The following is a 20155-nucleotide window of genomic DNA, read 5'->3' on the forward strand; positions in this document are numbered from 1 at the left end:
ACCTAGTTGATGTAGTTCTGACCTCTGACACTAGAGGGCAGCATCACACAGTAAACCAGTGGAGCAGACTGACTCCCCTGCTTTGAAACATGGGTTTTTTGACTTTTTTTTCCACTTAAACTCTCTTATTCTTTATTTTTCTTATTTTCTTTCTTCTTCTTTTTTTTCTTTTTTCTTTTTTTCCCCAAAAACTTTTTTCACTTGCCTTTCACGGCTTCCGTAGAAAATCACTCCACCAATCAGAGAAAAACACAGGTTCAAAATAACAAGATCAAATTAAGAACCAACTTTGTCCAAGAAATTACAATTATCTATTATAAATTTATCAGATACAATAATAATTAATCATCAATCACATTGGGAGCTTTTCCTGCTGTGAAACATCAACATCTGCTTTAAAATAAATCTGATACATTCACGTCTTTTGTCCCTGCTGCCCCCTGCTGAACTGAACCAGTAACACTCACTCTTCTTGGAGAAGAACGGCTTCTTGTTGAACGGCCTCATCATGGTGGGCCGCAGGTTCAGAGGTCGTAGGTCGCGTAGGTCGCAGTCACAGCCGTCTGAGTTGCGATGGTACAACTGGGACTTGATGCTGATAGGATGCTGGTGACCGGCCACGCCCCTCTGGAAGTTCTTTGCCCCTCCCCCTTCATTCTTACATTTGAAGAGTCGTAGTTTACCTGTGGCGTCCTCCACACACTGCCACTTCTACACACACACACACACACACACACACACACATTGATTTCATGTCAATCAGCAGGCTAATTCATAGGTAAATCTGAGTGTAATGATGCCAAATTATGAATATATTTTTCCTGATTTTCATTATAAAAAGTCAAATAACCTCCAAATGGGAAAGAGGGAAGTTGAAAAAAAAACTGAATAAAGTCAAATAAGATGAACAAACGTCTTTTTTATCCTCTTTAAATCAAACCAGAGAACTCAGCAGTCATGACTGGTATAATAAATAGCTGACATTTTTGGGATTAATGGTTTTCTCTCCACAGTGCACTGTACAAAATCCTCCTCCCAGTTCCCAGTAATAAAAACCTGCTGGAGTCCAGGATTTTAAACACAGATGTTTGTGTGTCTGTGTGTTGGTGTCATGTTTTCTGATACAAAGATACCTCATTAACGTCACCACACAACTGTCATAGCTAAATGCCAAAGTCTGACCTGTTATGTAACTGTAAATAAAAATCACATTTTCAGCTGCAGCTGTGACTTTCAGTTACACAGTCACACAGCTGACTCACACTTCAGCTGTGTTGTTAAAACATCTCCAGAATAAGTCTGAAGGAATCAGAGTGGCTCTGTTCTTTGTCCCTCAGTCAAAGAGCAGAGCCTCGTTCAGCAGGCGGAGCCTCGAGTGCAAATCGCCGTGACAACGTCTGAACATTTCCAACAACAATCAGGAAGTGAACCACATCATTGGAAAAAACAAGCAAAAAAACAAACAACAAACAACAAGACTGGTATTCAGAGCACATACCTCTGCCAAGGCCAATCAATCTAACACAGGTCTGTCTGATCCAGATCCAGATTATTATCTGGATCTGGATCATCATCTGGATCGGCACCAAACTTTTAAAACTCATAGATCTCAACACCATCAATATGTCTGACTATTTAAATCAAGATACAAACATCACTTCCTGAGAAACTGATGAAAGTGTTATAACATCTGTAGAAAGGAGCATCCACCCAACAGCCAATCAGCTCTCAGTTCAGCACTGATGGTTTGGTTTAATTGTGGGAGGCTACAGGTGTTGTTGTTGTGTTGTGTTGTCACTGTGCAGTTGTTCATTAGCAGGAGCTGAATGAATTTCTACTGTTGCACTTAGTCACTCGCTGTTATTTAACAGTGACAAATGTGCAAATTGTTAATTACACACACACACACACGGTTTTCTACAGGCTGTTTATCAGAGCGATCCAGCAGCCGACAGACTCTGTTGCTAAGAGACTAATCAACTGGCTAAAGGGATTTTTCAACAAGTGTAATTAACCTCAAACAAGCATGAACTCACACACACACACACACACACACACACACACACACACACACACACACACACACACACACACACACACACACACACACACAACTCTCTATATGTCTGTGAGAGAGTTTCTATTATGTGGCTCCATCTTGATTCTCTCCCCGTCTGTTCTCTGTGATTCGCCGGCGTTCGGTCCATTGTGTTCTGTTCTCTATGTGTCATTACTGCTGTTATTGTATCTGGTTTGTGGAGATGTCATCTGGTTTTCATCTCTCTGACAGAAGTCTCCAATGTTCTACTCTGTTTCCTTTAAGTCTCTGTTTGTTTACCACAGCAGCAGCCGTCGAACTTTTCCTACATTTAGTCCAAAAAAAGCTTTTTATTCTGCAAAAACAAAAGTCTGTGTAGGAAAATCTCGGCTACAATGTGCCTTTTTTAACGTTGGAAAACTGTGTGAAAGTAAAGTTGTTGTTGTCGTTGTTGTTGTCACTTATCTTTATTGATTTTGAACATTGTACATCAAGATGGTCCACAATCTCCGGGAGTACAGGAATCCTTTTGTGAATTGTGTTGGAAATTGTGTCAATTATTTCTTTCGAAAAATCCTATTTATATTTGCACCTCCACATGCAGTGGAACTGTGTACCTTTCTCTGTTCTACATTTTATACAACTGTCTGAGATATTTTTTCTTTTCTGGAGTCACGTACGACCTCATAAGCCAATCATATTGGATCAATTTAGATCTGCTATTAATAGATGACTTTTGTGCTTGAAGACGAGCCTTTGCCCATTCTTATTCTGTAAAATCTGTCTGAAGAACCTCTATCCGTACCATTCCTTTATAATTTGAGGATTCTGTAGACACACTTAGTAATTTCCAATAAATTATTGAGATCCTTCCTTTAGCACAGGGGTCTGATGTTGCCAGTCCCTCAATAATACTGAAAGCTGGACATTGATCTGACCTAGAGTCCTAGAGCGAATTAAACTTCTTATCTGGAAATATTTGAACAAATGAGCTTGTGGGATCCTACATTTTTCTCTAAGATTTTCAAAGGACATAATGTTGTTATCTCTATAAAGGTCTGAGGTCTTATGCAAACCCTTCTGGGCCCAGAGTCTGAATCTAGGGTCTGCTTTTCCTGGTGTAAACATTGTGTTACCCCACATGGGAGAAAATTGTGAATTGCTGTTGTCCCTAAAGTAAAGTGTGAGTAGGAGCATCAGGAGTAAAGTAGTACACCTGGAAGTGACTGTACCTGTCCAGTCTGCTGACAGGGCGTCTGGTACTCGGCTCTCTGACACAGGTCTTTTACTCGTTGGTGTTTGGGCAGGAAGTTCTCCTCCTGTGACACTTCCTTTCCCTCGACGCGCTGGTGGAGCAGCTTCCTGGTAACGGACCAAACACAGGCGGGTTGGACAGTTCTGTTTCTGGTATGGTTTTTTTTTTTTGGGTGTTGTGTGCTGCACTCATTGTAAGGCCTTCTGTTTATTTCTCAACAAGACTTATTACAACTTATTTTCATAATAAACAACATGTTTTGTCCCTATCAGTAATATACCAGTGATAACACTGTGCTCAGTGAGTTAATAGCTGAGATCTGTGAGCATGGCAACGTCACAAAGAAGAAGACGCGCAGTCACATGATCCGGTTGGAAACAAACTTATTCAGAATATAAAACAAAGGTAAAATGTAAAATTATGACCTGAACTCTCAGTCAGTCTGGTCACTCTGATGAGACTGTCTCCTTCAGCTCCCTGTGCAGTGAGGGTTTACCTCCAGGAAAAGTGGTGTAATCTGGATAAACTCACCTGACCTCACAACAATTTATTTATTTAATTATTCATGTATGTTAATGTGACAGAACAGTGTCCACCAATAGCACAGAAAAAAACCCAACCATATTTAGTATTTACAGACGCTGTGTGGTTCCAGTAAACCTTGTTTTGTTACTTTCCCTGTGACCACCCCACAGACTAAAAACCTGCTCAGAATTAATGTGTAGTCTGGATTTGGGACACATCATTAGTCTTTTCTATTAGTTCTGCAAACATTTGAAAAAAAAACCATTGAAATCATGCAACCATGAAAAAAACAAACAAACAGAAATAACACATTACAGAGAGCTGGAGGTTTAGAATTGTTCTGGAACCACTGGGTTATAGTTTGATTTATGTGCTCACTGATTGGCTGAGAGGGTTTACTTTCACCTGCATGGCAGTGAAGCACTGACCTTATTAATGGTCAGTTAGTTAGGATATTTACTATAAGTGATACTATGTGAGAGTTATATGTTATATGACTGTAGTATGTGTTGCAGTACAGCAGCTGTATCAGTGACGATCAAGTGATGATGGAGTATTTACCCTCTCTCCACCAGAAACGAGTCTCTCCACACCTTCGGCTTCTTATTTACTTGAAACCTGTAGAAGAAGAAGAAAACAGCAGAAAGTTCAGTGATTATTCCTTTTTTTTTTTTTTTTTTTTTAGCAACAACCAACACTGTCGCCACCTCCACCTCTGTCCGTCCTCTCTTTATTTTTACCTTTTTCTGTTTAGAATCAACTCCAGGAACACAACAGGAAACAGAGCTGTTTAGTTTTAGAGCTAAATGAGCTAAATGATGAACAGGCTTGTCTTCCTGCCACATGTACAGAGGTCACTTCAGTTCAAATAAAAAATTACACACATTTATATTGTATTCATAACGCACTGCCTCCCTTAATGACTGTCTCCATCTGGTTTCTATTCTGGGGTGTTTGTGACTTTAACTATGAGGGATAATATTTAGATTTTCCTGCCGCAGCTAAAACAGCAGCAGCGGGAGGAACAGTGGACCGCTGGACGTTTCCACTCATCGATCTGCAGAATAAACTTTAAAACTGTCATGGAAAGACAAACATTGTTGAATTTAGTCAGTGCAACCAAGATTGACACACAATGAAAATAAAATAAATGTAATTAAAATGTATGTATTTTTTCACCCACACAACTAAATGAGGTTTGAATGATTCTGAGGAGAGACTGTCACTTCCTCTCAGGTCGCTTTTCTTCAGCTGGACTTTGAGCTGCAACTAACGATTATTTAAATTATCGATTAAATTACCAATTATCCTCTGACTTAATTGATCAAATATTTGGATTATGGTGACGCCAAAACCAAAACACATTCAGGTTTTTTATCATGTCAGACGTGAAAAAGCTGCAGACTCTGACATGTCACAAGCTGGGACCATCAATCAATGTGATTAGTATTCTGTAGATCAACTAAATGATTAATTAACCAATCACTGCAGCTGAATATAAGATGATAATAAAGTGATAAATGTGTCGCAGCGGTCTTAATAAGTTGGAACAATATGTGCGTTTTACCTCTGAGTCTTTAATCTGACACCTTTTGATTCAGAAATGCAACATGTAGCAATAATACAATGTAAAACACGACATTACAACTAAAAGACCTGCATCCAAAATATTACTTAAGTCCATAACTATTAACAGAAAAATGTACTTAAAATATAGAAAGTAAAGTGCTGATTATGCAGCTTTCACACTGTTGCTACTGATGCATTAAATTAAAGTTGGGTCCAGGGACCCTCAGGGGTTCTTGACAGGGTGTCTGGGTTTCCCCAGGAAAAAGGGGAATAATTTATTTTCACTATAATTCCATCCATAAGTAGCACAGTGACAGAATGTATGACTATTGTGGTCATGGGTTTAAACTGTTTCTGTAATAAAACATCTAAAAGCAAAAATCTTATCACTGGGTCTGTGGTCCAATTAGTAAAAAAGTTTGAGAACCACTGCAGCTGCTTTAGGTTTAACAAGTACTAACTACTCGTACTCTTCAGTAGTTTAATCAGTAATAAAGCTTCACATGACACATGACTGTGATCAGATACAGGATTTTGTGTGTAAAGTTTTAGAGCTCCTGCTCATACTCCTCAGTCCAGATCTGATCCACATGTTTTTCTGAACAGAATCAGTCCTCTGTCCTTCCTGGTTCTTATTCTGAATAAATGTCAGCTCAGTCTAATCAGTCCTTCAGCTGCTGTCTCTGTTCCCCATGAAGATGAAGAATTCCTCTGTACTTCAGGAGAACAGATGCTGTACAGTCCCTCGCTGCACTTGAGAGAACGAGGAGTCGATTCACACTTGTTCAAACTGCCGGGAAGCAGGGATCCTCCTGACAGAGACTTCAGAACTCTGCAGAGCTCAGAGCTCAGCATCTAAAAGTTTGTTTGGGGTTTAAAGAGAGAGACACGGCTCCATAGAGTTTGTGTTTGAGTTTAAACTCGACGTGATAAAAGCCTGAAAAGACGCCTAGATCAAACATGTTCTAAAGGACCAAGTTGGCACAGCGTGAGACCTTTGTTCACACAGACTCGACGGCATCACAGAGTCTGTTCGGCTGTAGAAGGAAACTTGTTTCATCTTTAACCTAAAGATCTTCATCTCTGAGCCTTTGTGCTCCTGAAAACATCAGAATCTTACTTTTTTAATCAATATTCGGTCATTTACTCTCTTTTTTTTTCATTAAGTCTGTAGGATCATGTCTTCATTACATGTAATAATTATATACTAATTGTTCCTTTAAAGCTCTGCATCAGTTATCTGCACAGAAACTAAGACAGTCCAGTTACTGAACTGAATTCTTCTTCCTCTTCACTTAAATCTCGCCTTCATAAAACCATGAACACTTTGTCTGGAAGTCTGGCTTCATTTACTTAAGTTTGACAACACAAACAAACAAAGTGAAAAAAAAAATGTTACTAACAAGGTCAAGAATTAACTAAACTTTGTCAGTTTCTGTGAATATCGTCTAGTTTTATTTGACGAAAAGATAATTTTTTTGTCTTGGTATCAGATTTCTGTTTTTTCTAATCACAGTTAATCAACCATAACCGCAGGTCTTTGTCAGTTTGTCAATACAGTGACTTTATGTTGAAATTAAAAAACATTTTAGTTGCCTCTTTTTTTCATCATTGATATTATATTAAGATACAAGTCTGTCTTGCTCACGAGGAAGGGGAGGATGGAGCAGGGGATCAGGAGGATCAGGGCAGCGTCAGCAGTAAAGCTGGCGTTGTACTGGACCATTGTGGTGAAGAGGGAGCTCAGCCGGAAGGCGAAGTTTTTGATTTACTAGTCGATCTTCTAGTTAGGATGCCTCCTGAGTGCCTTCCTTTGGAGGTCTTCCAGGCACGTCCAACTGCTTATACAGTATATCTCATCTGGCCTGGGAACACTGGGATGTTTGGGCTACCTTGCTTGGCCTGCTGCCACTGCAACCCGACGCCCGGATTAAGCGATTGAAAATGGATGGATGGACGAATGGATGGATTAGACAGAGATTTAATCACAGGTTTTGCGATTCAAGTTTCATCTTGTCAGCGTCTCGTCATTCATCTCACTTCAAAAAATACAGTTTGTCAAATATAATGTTCCATAAAGGATGATGTTGGTGTAATCAACCAAACTAACCATGTGTTAGCCCACCTATCAACTCTTTCTGATTTCCCTCCTCAGTCTGTGGCTCTGAGCTTTGAGCTCATTGGTTCCTGCTGAAGACATAAATCTTTAAAAACACTTTGACCGTGTCCTGGTGTGAAAATCCTTTCGCAGAAGTTCTGGGTTTGGCGGCCCGTTGAATCGTTACCTTGTTTGCTCTGACTTCCTGACCTTTACCTTTGTTGACACTTTGATCATAATAAATATTAATAGAAAATATGTATCCCTTCAGGCGAAGCAGATGGCTCTTTGTGTTTGTGAGCTGCGGCGCACCCAGGTGTTTAAATGAGGTCGTTACAGCTGAGAGACGGCCTGCTGCTCCAGCCCTCTGCAGCAGGATGATTTACATACGGGTGGTGTTTCCTGTTTGCTTCACTGAGTCTCTTTTCTCCTCTGACCTTTGTCTTCAACAAGCTGTTTATCACATCACTCTGTGGACTCTGTCATGAGGGAGACGCCCCCTTCTTTTACTGGAGTAATGTCGCAAAAAGTAACCCCGAACCCTTCACAAGTAAATTCAACAAGCCAAGTAGCACAAAGTAAAGAACCTATTTTACAAGTTAAAGCGCAACTTTCTTCTTTTGTGTTTTTTCAAGCAAGTTTCTTCTAGCCTTCATAGAACATTCAAAGAACCACATGTTTCTCCACTCAGGAAAGTTACAGGACCTAAATTACAATTTTAAAAAAATCAGTATGAGGAACTTTAATATTACCTGTTGAGCATTTTAATGTTCCACAACTATAAATTCCTTGCAGACCTTTTAGCTTTTCGGAATCATTTCACTAAATGAGTTCAAGTATCTCTGGAGACTATGGAGACTATGGAGACCATTTTGCAAGTTTCTCATTTTTCATAACCTTGTGAGGCAGCTGGATTTCGCCTTCTCAGGCTTCAAGTTATTCGCTTGCCAGGAAACCAGTAACACCTACAGTGGACAAATGGATTGACCTCATTTATGAAATCTTTAGGATGGATAGAATTACTTTGTATATTAGGTTGCAATAGGACAACTTTATGAAAATATGGGAAAGATGGATACATCACACCTGTACATCCATCATTTGCTTTCAGTAAAACCAGTGAAAGAACTGAGCTGATGATGGTTTGTTTTATTTTCTAAATGTTTGACTTTTCAGTTGTATGGAAAACTTAAAGGCTAAATAGGTTTCTAATGTTCTTATCTGTGTGTGCGTATGAATTTGTGTTAATGTCGGTGTGTGTGTGTGTGTGTGTACCTGTTGGCAGGTCTGTCAGTGTCCAGTAGAGCCAATATTGACTTCCCGTCCATATCTGGAGGAGTGTCGAGGCCGGCGATGTCCAGGATGGTCGGAGCCAGATCGATGTTCAGGACCATGTGAGGGTTACTGACACACACACACACACAAAATAAACAGGACTGTTTATCTACAGCTCCGCTGGCCTCATGATTAATTATTGTCCAGCCAGTTTCTCTTTGTCTCCAAACTCTGTGAGAAACAAAAAGAAACTCACACCACACCACAAACACACCCGTGATAATTATAGTTTAAACATTTGAAAGTGATTTAATGAATTAAAGCCGTATGAGCCAATAGAGCTGCAGCACATGGAGAGTGTCAGGTTATGAGACCAGGTGCCTGGCAGCAGGTTTACACTGAAGTTTATTGTGAAAACTGGGTGTTAAATATTTCATATTTTGATAATGTGTGCAGTGTAGCAACACAGCTCTGCGATCTCATGATCACCTCGTGCAACAGCTCTGGCTGTGGTAATCTACTTTACCGGGAATAAACACGCACACAGTCACACACGCACACACACACAGTCACAGTCCCTGAAGTAACTGTTGGTCAGGTGTTTCTGCTCTGTGATTTGTTGCAGCTGCTTCTCTGATCCACAGATGTGTTTTTATTGTCACTGATCTGGTTTCTTAAAGCTGCAGTCCACAACTCTGACATATTATATTTTCACCCCACAAATTTATTATGGGCAACGTGATCAACTGCTTCCACATCCATCAGTCACAGAGCAACATGGTGATTCATGTGTTGTGGTGTTTGTCCAGCGCTCCCTCTCTTTTAGCTTTGTGTTTGGTCTCCACCATCTGGCTCTTCACTATGTTCACTAGCTGCTCTCTGACAGTGTCTGTCTGTCTGCTGTTTGCTGAAGTGACCTGTTGCTGCTGATGAGTCTGTGTTTAATGAATTTAATGTTGGTGTGTGAGCTCACATGCTGCCCTGCTCCACGTTAGGTCCTCTGATGTAGAACGGGACCCTGATGTCGAACTCGTACGGCATGGATTTACCTGCAGGCACGCACACACACACAAACACACACACACACACACACACACACACACAGACACACACACACACACACACACACACACACACACACACACACGCATAATAATAATAATAATTATACAATGAGCTTAACCAAAGATGAAAAATAAACATTTAAAATAAACTTCTGATGTTAGGTTTGGAAACACATTTCGGTTTAAACAGGGAAAAAAACTGATGTGGGATTCAAACAAACTGTGGCAGACGTCAGCAGAATATTATACAATTATAAAATTATAAACTGGATCGAAGAAATTTTTTGAAATGTTAAAAATCTGATGATAATAACTATTAATGCTGAAGACAAAATTAAACATAAGAAGTATCAGAGTCTCTGTTGACCACGTTGTAAAGATTAATATTAAGCTGTAAATATTCATTAATAATTACTAACAATAAAATCTGTTCGCATTTTATTGTGACTGGTGAAAATATATTTTTTTAATAACACGTTTTGTAATTACTTTGGAGGTATTAAATATTTTGTGTTTATCTGACAGCAGACAGTCATAAGGTTTGGTTGTTGTGATCACATGGTTATGGTCATATTCAAAAACATATTAAAGTTAATTAAGTTAAGTTAAACTATTTTCAAAAACAAGACTTTTTTTTACTTGGCTATACTGTAAATGTGGCGTCTACCTTAATGTGTTTCTGTGTTAAAATAAAGAATGAATTTTACTTAGTTTTTCGTGTTATTTCTAACATGTCTCCAACAATAGAATAGGATAAAACAGAACAACCTCAGCCTGATTCTTTAATACATTATAAACCATTTAGTAAAAACTGCTGTACGTTGTTCTTCTGATTCGTCTGCTTTTTTCTTTAGTTTCTTACCTTTGACGAGGCCGAACTGTCCGATGTGGTAGCCGTGATCAGACGTGTAGATGATGTAGGTGTTTTCCAGCTCGCCCGTCTCCACCAGCATGTTGTACAGCTGAGACACAGACGGATGGAGTCATAACAGACACTTTGACTTTTTATAAAAGAGAGCAAATGTTTTGTTTTGCCATTATATTTTTATTTATTTAAATTTTTGTGTAGGTAATTATAAGAGGCAAAGGTCCATACTTCCAACATTCACAGGTTTGTGTGTGTGTGCGTGCGTGTGTGTGTATGTGTGTGTGTGTCCTCCACCTTCTCCATGCTGTCGTCCACAGACAGCAGCGTCTGCAGCCGTTTCCTCTGCAGCATGTTGGTGAACTCCATGTGGATGGGCTTCATGGGGCCGGTGTAACGCATGATCCAGTGCTTGTCTGGGTTTGGAGCGTAATTATAACTGGGAGTACTGGGGAGAGACGGGGGAGGGAGGGGGGGGAGAAACAGCAGGGGTGGGGTGGGGATAAATGTTGTAAGTTTGTTTTTGAAATGGATCTTTTCCTGTCTGTTGTCTCCAGATCTCAGACTCAGACTGTACTCTGATAGAAATAGAACAGACAGATCGGCCTGTTCACATCTCTCAGCTATCTCCTCCATCTGCTCCGTCATTCTCTTCTATGAGTTCTAAGCAGAACCGCTCTCTCTCCCTTCTGTCAACGTGTCTGAAGAACCGGTTTCCTCTGAATCAAACTTTAAAGTGTGTGATTTTTTCCAGCTTCTCAAATGTGAGAATGAACTGATTTACCTGCTTAATCTTCTGTGATTAAAATCGGAGTTTCTTACTACAGACAAAACAATTGATCAGTTCATGAAAAAAGCGATCGAATTAATATATTAAGAGAATAATTATTGGTTTCAGTTATTGTAAACACAGCCTGGTCTGTACCTACAGCAGTGTGTGTGTGTTTGTGTGTGTGTGTGTTCAGTGTAATAGCATGTGTTTGGCTGTGTGTGGAGTAATGACAGCAGATGCTCCTGTTCATTAATTACACACACTCACCTCAGACACACACGCACACGCACACACACAGACGATGCTCCTGCAGTGTGTTGTGTGTAGATAATGAATGACTTCCATCAGCCAACTCATTTACTCTTCCCCTCTCACCTCCTCTCTGCTGCAGCTACGTAATTAAATCTCTGTGTTGGGACAGAAATAACCTTAAACATCGCTCTGCAGCTCCGTTTCCTCCTCACTGCACCTCTGCAAACATCTGCATGTGCTTCACTCAGGGCGAACACCATATCGGCCCCATCAGGCTGGAAACTTTTACTCAGTGTGACAGTTGAACAGCCGACACGCCGAGCCGTCGCTCTGCTCCCAGAGAGTAAAACCGTGTAAACAGGCTGCATATGGACGAGTGTAACAAGCTGAGAGGGTGTCGGGCGGCACGCTGGTGCAGCGGTGGTCACACCGTCACCTCACAGCAACAAGGTCCTGGGTTCAAATCCACCACACCACCTTCCTGGAGCTTCTCCAGACACACATGGTGATGAGGTGTGAGTGCTGCAGCACAAAAATATAAAAACCATAATAACAGATCCAGATCCTTGTCCACTTCAGCTATTGGATTTACTCATCTTTGAGAATTTATCATTATTATTTTACTGTTTATTTGTACAGGGATAGGTACATCCCAGATAGCAAAATAAATCTGTCCCGTACATGGGCCCCATGCTTGTTTTCTTCTGGCCCAGTATACACCTGGTTCCACGGGCCGAGTCTGGCCCATATACAGCACGACTGCCAGATACTACTTCCACATCTGGACCAATTCAAATCTTCCAGCTGTCAGTCAATACCAGAGAATAACAACTTAATAACAACAGCTCTTTTGCTCTCGTTTTGCACATGCCGCTGTGCCGCTGCAGCAAGGACTGAGCCGAAGCGGTTTGCACTCTACCAGGTGAGCCACCGGGCGCCCCGTCTCTCCTGACCGAACTGGGTTCAAACCAAGTTTCTGTAAAACTATGATCCACAGTTTTTGGTTCCTCCACGAGAACATGAACCAGACTCTTTAATATTTTAACTTTAATATAAAGTTATAGAATTAAACATCAAACTGCAAAAGCTTCTTCCACAAACTGAACATCTGTTCTAAATGAATATGAGTGAAACAGTGAGAGTCTAAATCTCATGTTTCCAGTTGAGACTTCTCCTCCGGCCTCTTGGTTTCTGATTTCACTGTAAATGTTAAATACTATGTTTTGTGCTGAAGGATAAAACTGAATCAACTCGAGCTGTCAGATGTTGATGACGACGGTGTGTCAGCATTTAGTGTGGACTGACTTTGTCTCATTATTCTCCTCAGAGCAGAGGGATTACTGTCTGTTCTCAGTATTTCTGTTACAGAAATAGAAAAATCTTCACAAAAAGCCCGGTGAGCTTAAACAGGATTTATATGGTCTCCTGACAGCGGGAGTCCAGCCGACGCTTCCTCAGGCATCTGCTGGATGAAAAAGATTTGACTGGGAGGCAGAAGAGCGGCTGTCACCGAGGTGACGTCTCAGTTTGTCTCTGTCTGCTAACAAACAGTCGAACAAAGACTTCGACGCAGGACTTAGAGGCGGACGTTAACGTCAGTAACATTTTAAAACATCAGGTTCAATGAGAAATAACTAATGAACACACACACACACACACACACACACACACACACACACAGATATTAGAGGGGATTGTGTCGTTTTAGTCGTGTTGCTTCAGGATTTATCCTGCAGTGCAGAACAGAGCTGCTCTATTGTTCAGCTGGATTACAGTGTGGTTTAGGCTTATTGTGTGTGTGTGTGTGTGTGTGTGTGTGTGTGTGTGTGTGTGTGTGGGTGCAGGCCTACATGTGCTGCGATGCATTAGGGAAGGCGGTGCTGTACTGCGGAGCTGAGTCTTCAGGTCCATGTGGAGCCGCGTGGCTCAGCACCATCAGGACCGGGCGGTGAGGGTAAACCCGCTTTGAGGAGCGGAAGTACCGGATGGACTCGGCTGTGATCAGGTCAGTCAGGTAGTCCTGGCAACACACAAACAGAGCTGGATATTATTATACAGTTTTATTATTACTTTTCCTCCTGGTTTCCACAGAGCAAACACACACCTCTCAGCCATGATGTGTTTCTGCTACTGACAACAACCAACATTTTATATCAGATATTCAGTATATGAGTATACATATATAAATATGTATATATTTATATATACATATTTATATGACTGAAATAAATGTATGTGCATCAAAAATATTCTGATGTCTTTATATTCTGATTATTTCTGAGAAGTTTAATGGAGAGTAAAATATGATTTGGAACTAATTATAGATAAAAGAGATTCAATTAAAACATTTCCAGTTAATTAATTCCAGCACTTTTTTTTTTAGCACTTTTAATTCCAACATAATTCAACATACAGCACATGCCATAGATGAAGGAACAAAAATTTACTTTAGTTTGAATAAACACTTTAATTCAAATGAAATGCTGACATGTAGAGACTGCAGGGCACTTGGATCAAGAGATGGACGCAAGTCAAAAACATTTATCTTTTTTTATTTTTCTATGTTCTTGTACCTGCAGTAGGAAAGATTTTTTTTAATGTTGCCTTAAATTGTCTAAAGCAGAAGTTCCCAACCTGTGGGCTGTGACGGTGTTGCAAATGGGCCGACAAATCGTTTGCAAAACAGAAAGGTTTTGTTGAAAGATGCAATTATAATAAAAATAAAAATATAATTGTTTTTTTATATGTATTAATAAGAAAATGATCTGTAAAAACATTAAAAATGTATAAAAACTCAGACCATTGTTTACTTGTTTGCTAGCTCAGTCTGATTACGCCCTAATAGGTGACATCCAAGGCAAAAACTGGAGAATCAAAATGGATAGAAGAATTAAAAGGAAAGAGAGTCAGGAGACAGATATTGAATCGACAAGTGATTCCCCTCTTTTCCACGAAAAAGAAAAATTGAGCTTCCCGTTTTTAGTTCAGTCCTTAACCTTTGATTGTTATCATCAAAATAAATAGTGCTCTGAGCATTATTCGGCCTCTGTATCGTTAGGGGTCGGATGTGGGCCGCAAACATTTTTGAGATTTTCAAGTGGGCCATGAGTTGGAAAAGGTTGGGGACCACTGGTCTAAAATAAAAAGCAACAAATGCAGATGTTACTGTGTTACTAACTTGAACCATCACATTTTTACAATTTCTAACTTGTTATTTGCTATTTTTTGCAATTTTCTGTCTCCAGCCTCTTTGGTTTAATTTGTTATAATTTTGTACATTTCTATATATCTGACATATTTATGTCTTACATGTTTTCTCAGTTGTTGAAACTGTTAACAGCTGGTGGAAAGCATTACCCATGAAAAACAAGTGTGTGTGCGTGTGTGTGTGTGTGTGTATGTGTGTGTGTGTGTGTGTGTGTGTGTGTGTGTGTGTGGTTGTGTGTGTGTGTGTGTGTGTGTCTGTGTCCCTGCCTGTGGGTACTGCGCTCCATGTTTCTCTCGGACTCCGTTGCGACTCATTGTGTAGTTGTAGAAGCGGCTGTTCTTCACCAGGCCGAGCCACTCCCTCCACCCAGCTGGGACGTAGGAGCCGTTATACTCGTTCAGGTACTTCCCAAAGAAGGCTGCAGAGGACACACACACACACGCACACACACAGACAAAGACACAGAAACACACACACACAAACAGAGAGGTGAATCAATCAGGAGAACCACATTATTAATGAAAGCCTTTTGTGTGTGTGTGTGTGTGTGTGTGCATGCGTGCAAACGCTCCTCTACCTGTCCTGTATCCAGTGTTGTTGAGGTAGACCCCGAAGGTCCGTGGCTCGTGCTGCCGTTGCCACGACAACGAGGAGCAGTTCTCGTTGTTGGTGTAGGTGTTGTGGTTGTGGACGTACCTGGAGAACAGAGAGAGTTTATCTTCAGACTGGTGTCAGTGGGCGGTGGTGGTTTAAAAAACATCATTTAAATTCAAATTAGTCTTTTTAATTACATTTTTATTTTAAGTGTAAAATTAGTATCGCACTTGCCAGAGACAAAAAAAAAAAGATTGAATAAAGTATGAATAAAACATTCGTCTTCAGGGACTTACTTCCCGGTGAGCATGCTTGAACGTGATGGACAGCACATAGGCGTGGTCACGAAGGCGTTGGAGAAAGAAGTCCCGCCCTCCTCCATGATGCGGCGAGTTTTATTCATGGCCTGCATCGAACCTACAGAGAGAGAGACTGTTAGCACACACAACTGCTCTGACTATATTATACATAACTTATTATTCACTAAACCCCTCCCCTCAAATGTTGTCCAATCAACCATAACTACGGACGGCAGTTCTGTCAAGCATTAGATTCAGTGTTGCCAACTTTTATGATTCTGTTAACGATGGGCAGCAGCACGTTCAGTTGGCCAGCCAGACAGAAAGAACCAATCACTGATCTCTGTTGTTTGTCCAGGTTTATTCTAAATGATTCAATTTTATTTAAGTTTGATCTAAATCCTCAGAGACATTAGAGGCATAGCAACAGTCGCTAACGGGGGCAGGGCTCAGCAAAAGTTATTAATAGTATCAGTGTTATTAATAGTAAAAACATTAGTAGTATCAAGTGTGAAGTAATAATAGTAATAGTAGTAACACTAATAGTGTGTCAGTAGCTGTGTTTCAGTCACCCAGCTCCAGGTCCTGGTCGTCGGTCAGGATCAGGATGATGTTCGGCCGGATGTTGCGTCGGTCTCTCTGGAGGCGGGGCTTCAGACGCTGGCCGGACTGGAAGTGAGCGCTGCCGAGCGTCACCGAGACGATCAGGAAGAGGAGGAGTCGGCCCGCCATGGCCTTCGACCCCCGACCTCCCTGAAAGATCAACCAATCAACTGCTTCTTCCCGTGGATTCTCAACGTCTGAAAAAAAACAAACAGCCAGAGAGGCACATGAATATCTGCAGAAAGCTCCACTGAAATCGGAGCTGTTGAGATATTTTGGCACCAGAAATGAAGAACCAGACTATCCAGATTGTTCTGCTGCTACTGAGGCAAACATGATATTATTATTATTACTGCAGGAGAGTCTGGGTGAAATGTCACCAGGAGTCAGAGAGTGGAGCTGTGAGTTTATTTCCTGTGTGAGGGCGAGACCGAGGAAAAAATAAAAAACGCTGCAGGATTTTTGGTCCAAATGACTTCAGGAGAGTGTGACAGTGTGTCTCTGCCACACACACACACACACACACACACACACACACACACACACACACACACACACACACACACACACACACACACACACACCAGTTATTAGCTGCAGTCTTTTGTTTCCCTGGTAATAAAACACCGAAATCCTATCAGTCACACTGACAAAAAACACAGCAGGAATGTGTGTGTGTGTGTGTGTGATGTGTTCATCTGTCATGTGTGCTTGTGTCTGTGTGTGTGTGTGAGTGTGAGCCCTCAGCAGGGTGCGTCATGCAAATTATCCAGTAATCAAAACAGAGGAGGCTCAGTGCTCACACACAGTGAGGTAGCTCTCTCTCTGTGTATGTGTGTGTGTGTGTATGCGTGCGTGTGTGTGTGTGTGTGTGTGTGTATGCGTGTGTGTGTGTGTATGCGTGTGTGTGTGGTTGGTGGTGGAGCTCTCATGTTTAAGTGGTCTTGTGGCTCCAGCTGTTAATAGACTGAGATTACACACAACCTGCTGAGAGAGAGGGAGAGAGGCCCATGTCTCTCTTACTCTCTCTCTCTCTGTGAGTGAGTGAGTGCGTGTGCGTGCATGTGCGTGTGTGTGCGTGCGTGCGAGGATGACAGTGGACATGGATCTGTTAGTGGACTCACATCAGCACCACACAATCTTAAAGGATCCATCATGTTCATTTCCTTCTTTTAGTTTTTATTCTGGGACTCAACTGAGGAGCTGACCTGTCGAGGTCTGTGCAGCTCTATATAAAATTATATATATAATATATATATTACAACATTACTTGGTATAGCTAAAGGTCAAACTTTAGTCTCTTTTTTCTTCTATATATTTTTGTACTTTATTTAGTCTTGTTTTTGCTGAGCCTCAGCTCATGTTTCGGACATTTCCTCAGTAACTTGAGCCGACCAAAGACAGTTGCTGGTGACACATGTTCTTATTATTAATACAACACGTTTCACTTCCTGAATCTGGATGTTGAACTAAAAGAAGACTTTACACACAGTTTCCTCCTGGATTAAATACGACTAATGTTTCGTTGCAGCACATTAATTAAAACGTCTTCACTGTCGACGTCTGACTGAAGGAGAAAATCCACTTGGGATCTAACACAATAACTCGCTTTTTCACCTCTTAAATGATAAACTAGTGTCGCTAGATTAAAAAAAACAAATCCACCTCTTTTAAGCCTCCACATTCATTCTTTCTAACAGGTTCTTCAATGAGGGAGCAGTGTAAACCACAGTTAACAGAGTGCTGCAGCGATGACGTATCTTTGTAGCACAACCCTGAAGTTAGAATCAACCTGGTTCCCCTGGTTTTTCCATTGTCTTTTGGACTATTACATAAAATAAACTCTAAAACAAACAAAATTTCATGACTGACACATTTTGTTCAGCAGGCTCATCTTCACTAATGAACACCGCTTTATGATGTTTGAAGCCTAAACACAATCACTAGAAGTAAAAAGCTAATGTTAGGCTATAAACCAACTACACGGTCACATGACTTCAACATCACCACCACCAAACTTCAACTTGTAGTTTGATTTAACCGTTTCATCTTCTACAAAAGCCTTTGCTCTTACAAAGTTAGTAACAGTGATATCTTATGGCTTAATAGTGTTTTGTGAGGTCACCTTGACCTTTGACCAACAAGATCTAATCAGTTCATCCTTGAGTCCAAGTAAATGTTTGTACCAAATTTGAAGAAGTTCCTTCAAGGTGTTACCAGACTTCAGGATGAGGAAACAGGAAGTGCTAAAATGCAACTAATTTCAAGGTGTTAGGACTCATTCCTGCAGAACTCTGTGCTGATAGTAACTAAACATTATGTTTCACTATGTGAACTGAATCCTGCTGATGTGAGTATTTAGGACGGAGGGATCTGCAGCTCAGTGACAGATGAACTCTGTATAAACCTGACATCTTCATCTGATTCATGTGATTTCTTAAGATGCACTGTGTTGAGCTTTAGGGCCACCGTAGTTTTCTGTTCACCTGTCTGCATTTGTACAGTTAAATTATCTGATATCTGATACTGCTGCTCTGCTCACACTCTGCCTGACCTCATACATTTGCATTGTGATTTTAATGTGGTCTAATGTTAATGCAGCTTTTGCAACATGAGCTTTCATCACAGCCTCTTTTATTTTCAGAGTAAGTGAATGTAAGTGGCTGTTTGTGTTTTTATATTGTATTATAGCACTAAGATGATGTCACTATATGGATAAACACCTAAAATTGTATTTCTGAAATATTACATATGAATAAATAAGATCAGATAATTATCAGTAGTTTTATTAATCATGATTCTGATCGTGATACCATTATAAATAAACAGTGAGACTGAGAATGAAGGATCTGACCCAACATTAGTTTCTGGACCAGATGATGAACCCGACATCTGGACTGGGGAAGAGCGGTCCAGCTGTTGGCTCCGTTCAGCCCAACACTGTCAGTAATCCAGTTCACAGTCTCGTTATGAAACTGACCTAAAAACTGACCTGAGACCAGACTAAAACCCCTGACCCAAACCTGCAGGATTATGTTTCTGTCTCTGTCTGGGTCACAGTCGGTGCGAGTCCACGTCCAGCTCTGGACTCTGCAGGTCAGAAACTAGAACCTTAATGTCTGTGAATAAAGTTTTTCATCAGCTCCATGACCTGAGTATGAAAGTTATTTACAGCAAGACATGATTAAATGTTCAGTGGACTAAAGGCTCAGCTCATTTAGTTTAATTTTATGCCCACGTCATTGTGTTTTAAACATCAGGATACAGATGTTGTCATTAACCTTTGTTCATGTGATTTTATCAGATTTCGACCATGAAATAATGATTTTCCTTTTTTAGTCTGTCTCATTCCTCATCAGAGGAAATGGGTGAGAAGTTTTGTTGTTTTCTGAAGAAGGAGAAGAAGAAGAAATTTAACTGTTCTCATGTTGTTCAGAAAAACAGTGAAAATCCATCCATCCATCCACCTTCTTCGTCGAGGTCTTGACCCTGGCAAGGTTACATCATGGGAGTTTACCCATCCAGTCTACATGTGCTTTGTGGACTTAGAGGAGGCTTACGACTGGGTCCCTCTGGGGATCTACGGGATCCTACTTAGTGTGTCCGGTTTGAGAGCCTCAGAATTCACTCCCTGTTATTTGCAGACGATGTGGTTCTGTTGCCCTGGTCAAACCGGGACCTTCAACATGCACTGGGGGCGGTTTGCTTTGCTGGAAAATGCTGGACTGCTTTTTTCAG

General features: G+C 40.8%; 1 protein-coding gene across 7 annotated transcripts in view; it reads right to left on the reverse strand.

The window, feature by feature from the left end:
- LOC111237650 (extracellular sulfatase Sulf-2-like) overlaps positions 1-20155 on the reverse strand; it is a 68812-nt gene that overhangs the window by 5344 nt on the left and 43313 nt on the right. For all 7 annotated transcript variants that reach the window (XM_022766822.1, XM_022766819.1, XM_022766815.1 and 4 more), the window contains 12 exons: positions 16387-16614; positions 15812-15932; positions 15499-15617; positions 15188-15339; positions 13564-13733; positions 10987-11137; positions 10687-10786; positions 9734-9809; positions 8761-8889; positions 4380-4436; positions 3271-3400; positions 468-711 (listed from right to left, as the gene is read on the reverse strand). In XM_022766822.1, the coding sequence (XP_022622543.1) occupies positions 468-711; positions 3271-3400; positions 4380-4436; positions 8761-8889; positions 9734-9809; positions 10687-10786; positions 10987-11137; positions 13564-13733; positions 15188-15339; positions 15499-15617; positions 15812-15932; positions 16387-16546 (1609 nt within the window). In that variant the 5' untranslated portion in view covers positions 16547-16614. The remainder of the gene's footprint in view (positions 1-467; positions 712-3270; positions 3401-4379; positions 4437-8760; positions 8890-9733; positions 9810-10686; positions 10787-10986; positions 11138-13563; positions 13734-15187; positions 15340-15498; positions 15618-15811; positions 15933-16386; positions 16615-20155) is intronic.

This window comes from Seriola dumerili, unplaced genomic scaffold, assembly GCF_002260705.1.
Source record: "Seriola dumerili isolate Sdu_G_001 unplaced genomic scaffold, Sdu_1.0 BDQW01001051.1, whole genome shotgun sequence".
In the NCBI taxonomy this organism is placed as follows: Eukaryota; Metazoa; Chordata; class Actinopteri; order Carangiformes; family Carangidae; genus Seriola; species Seriola dumerili.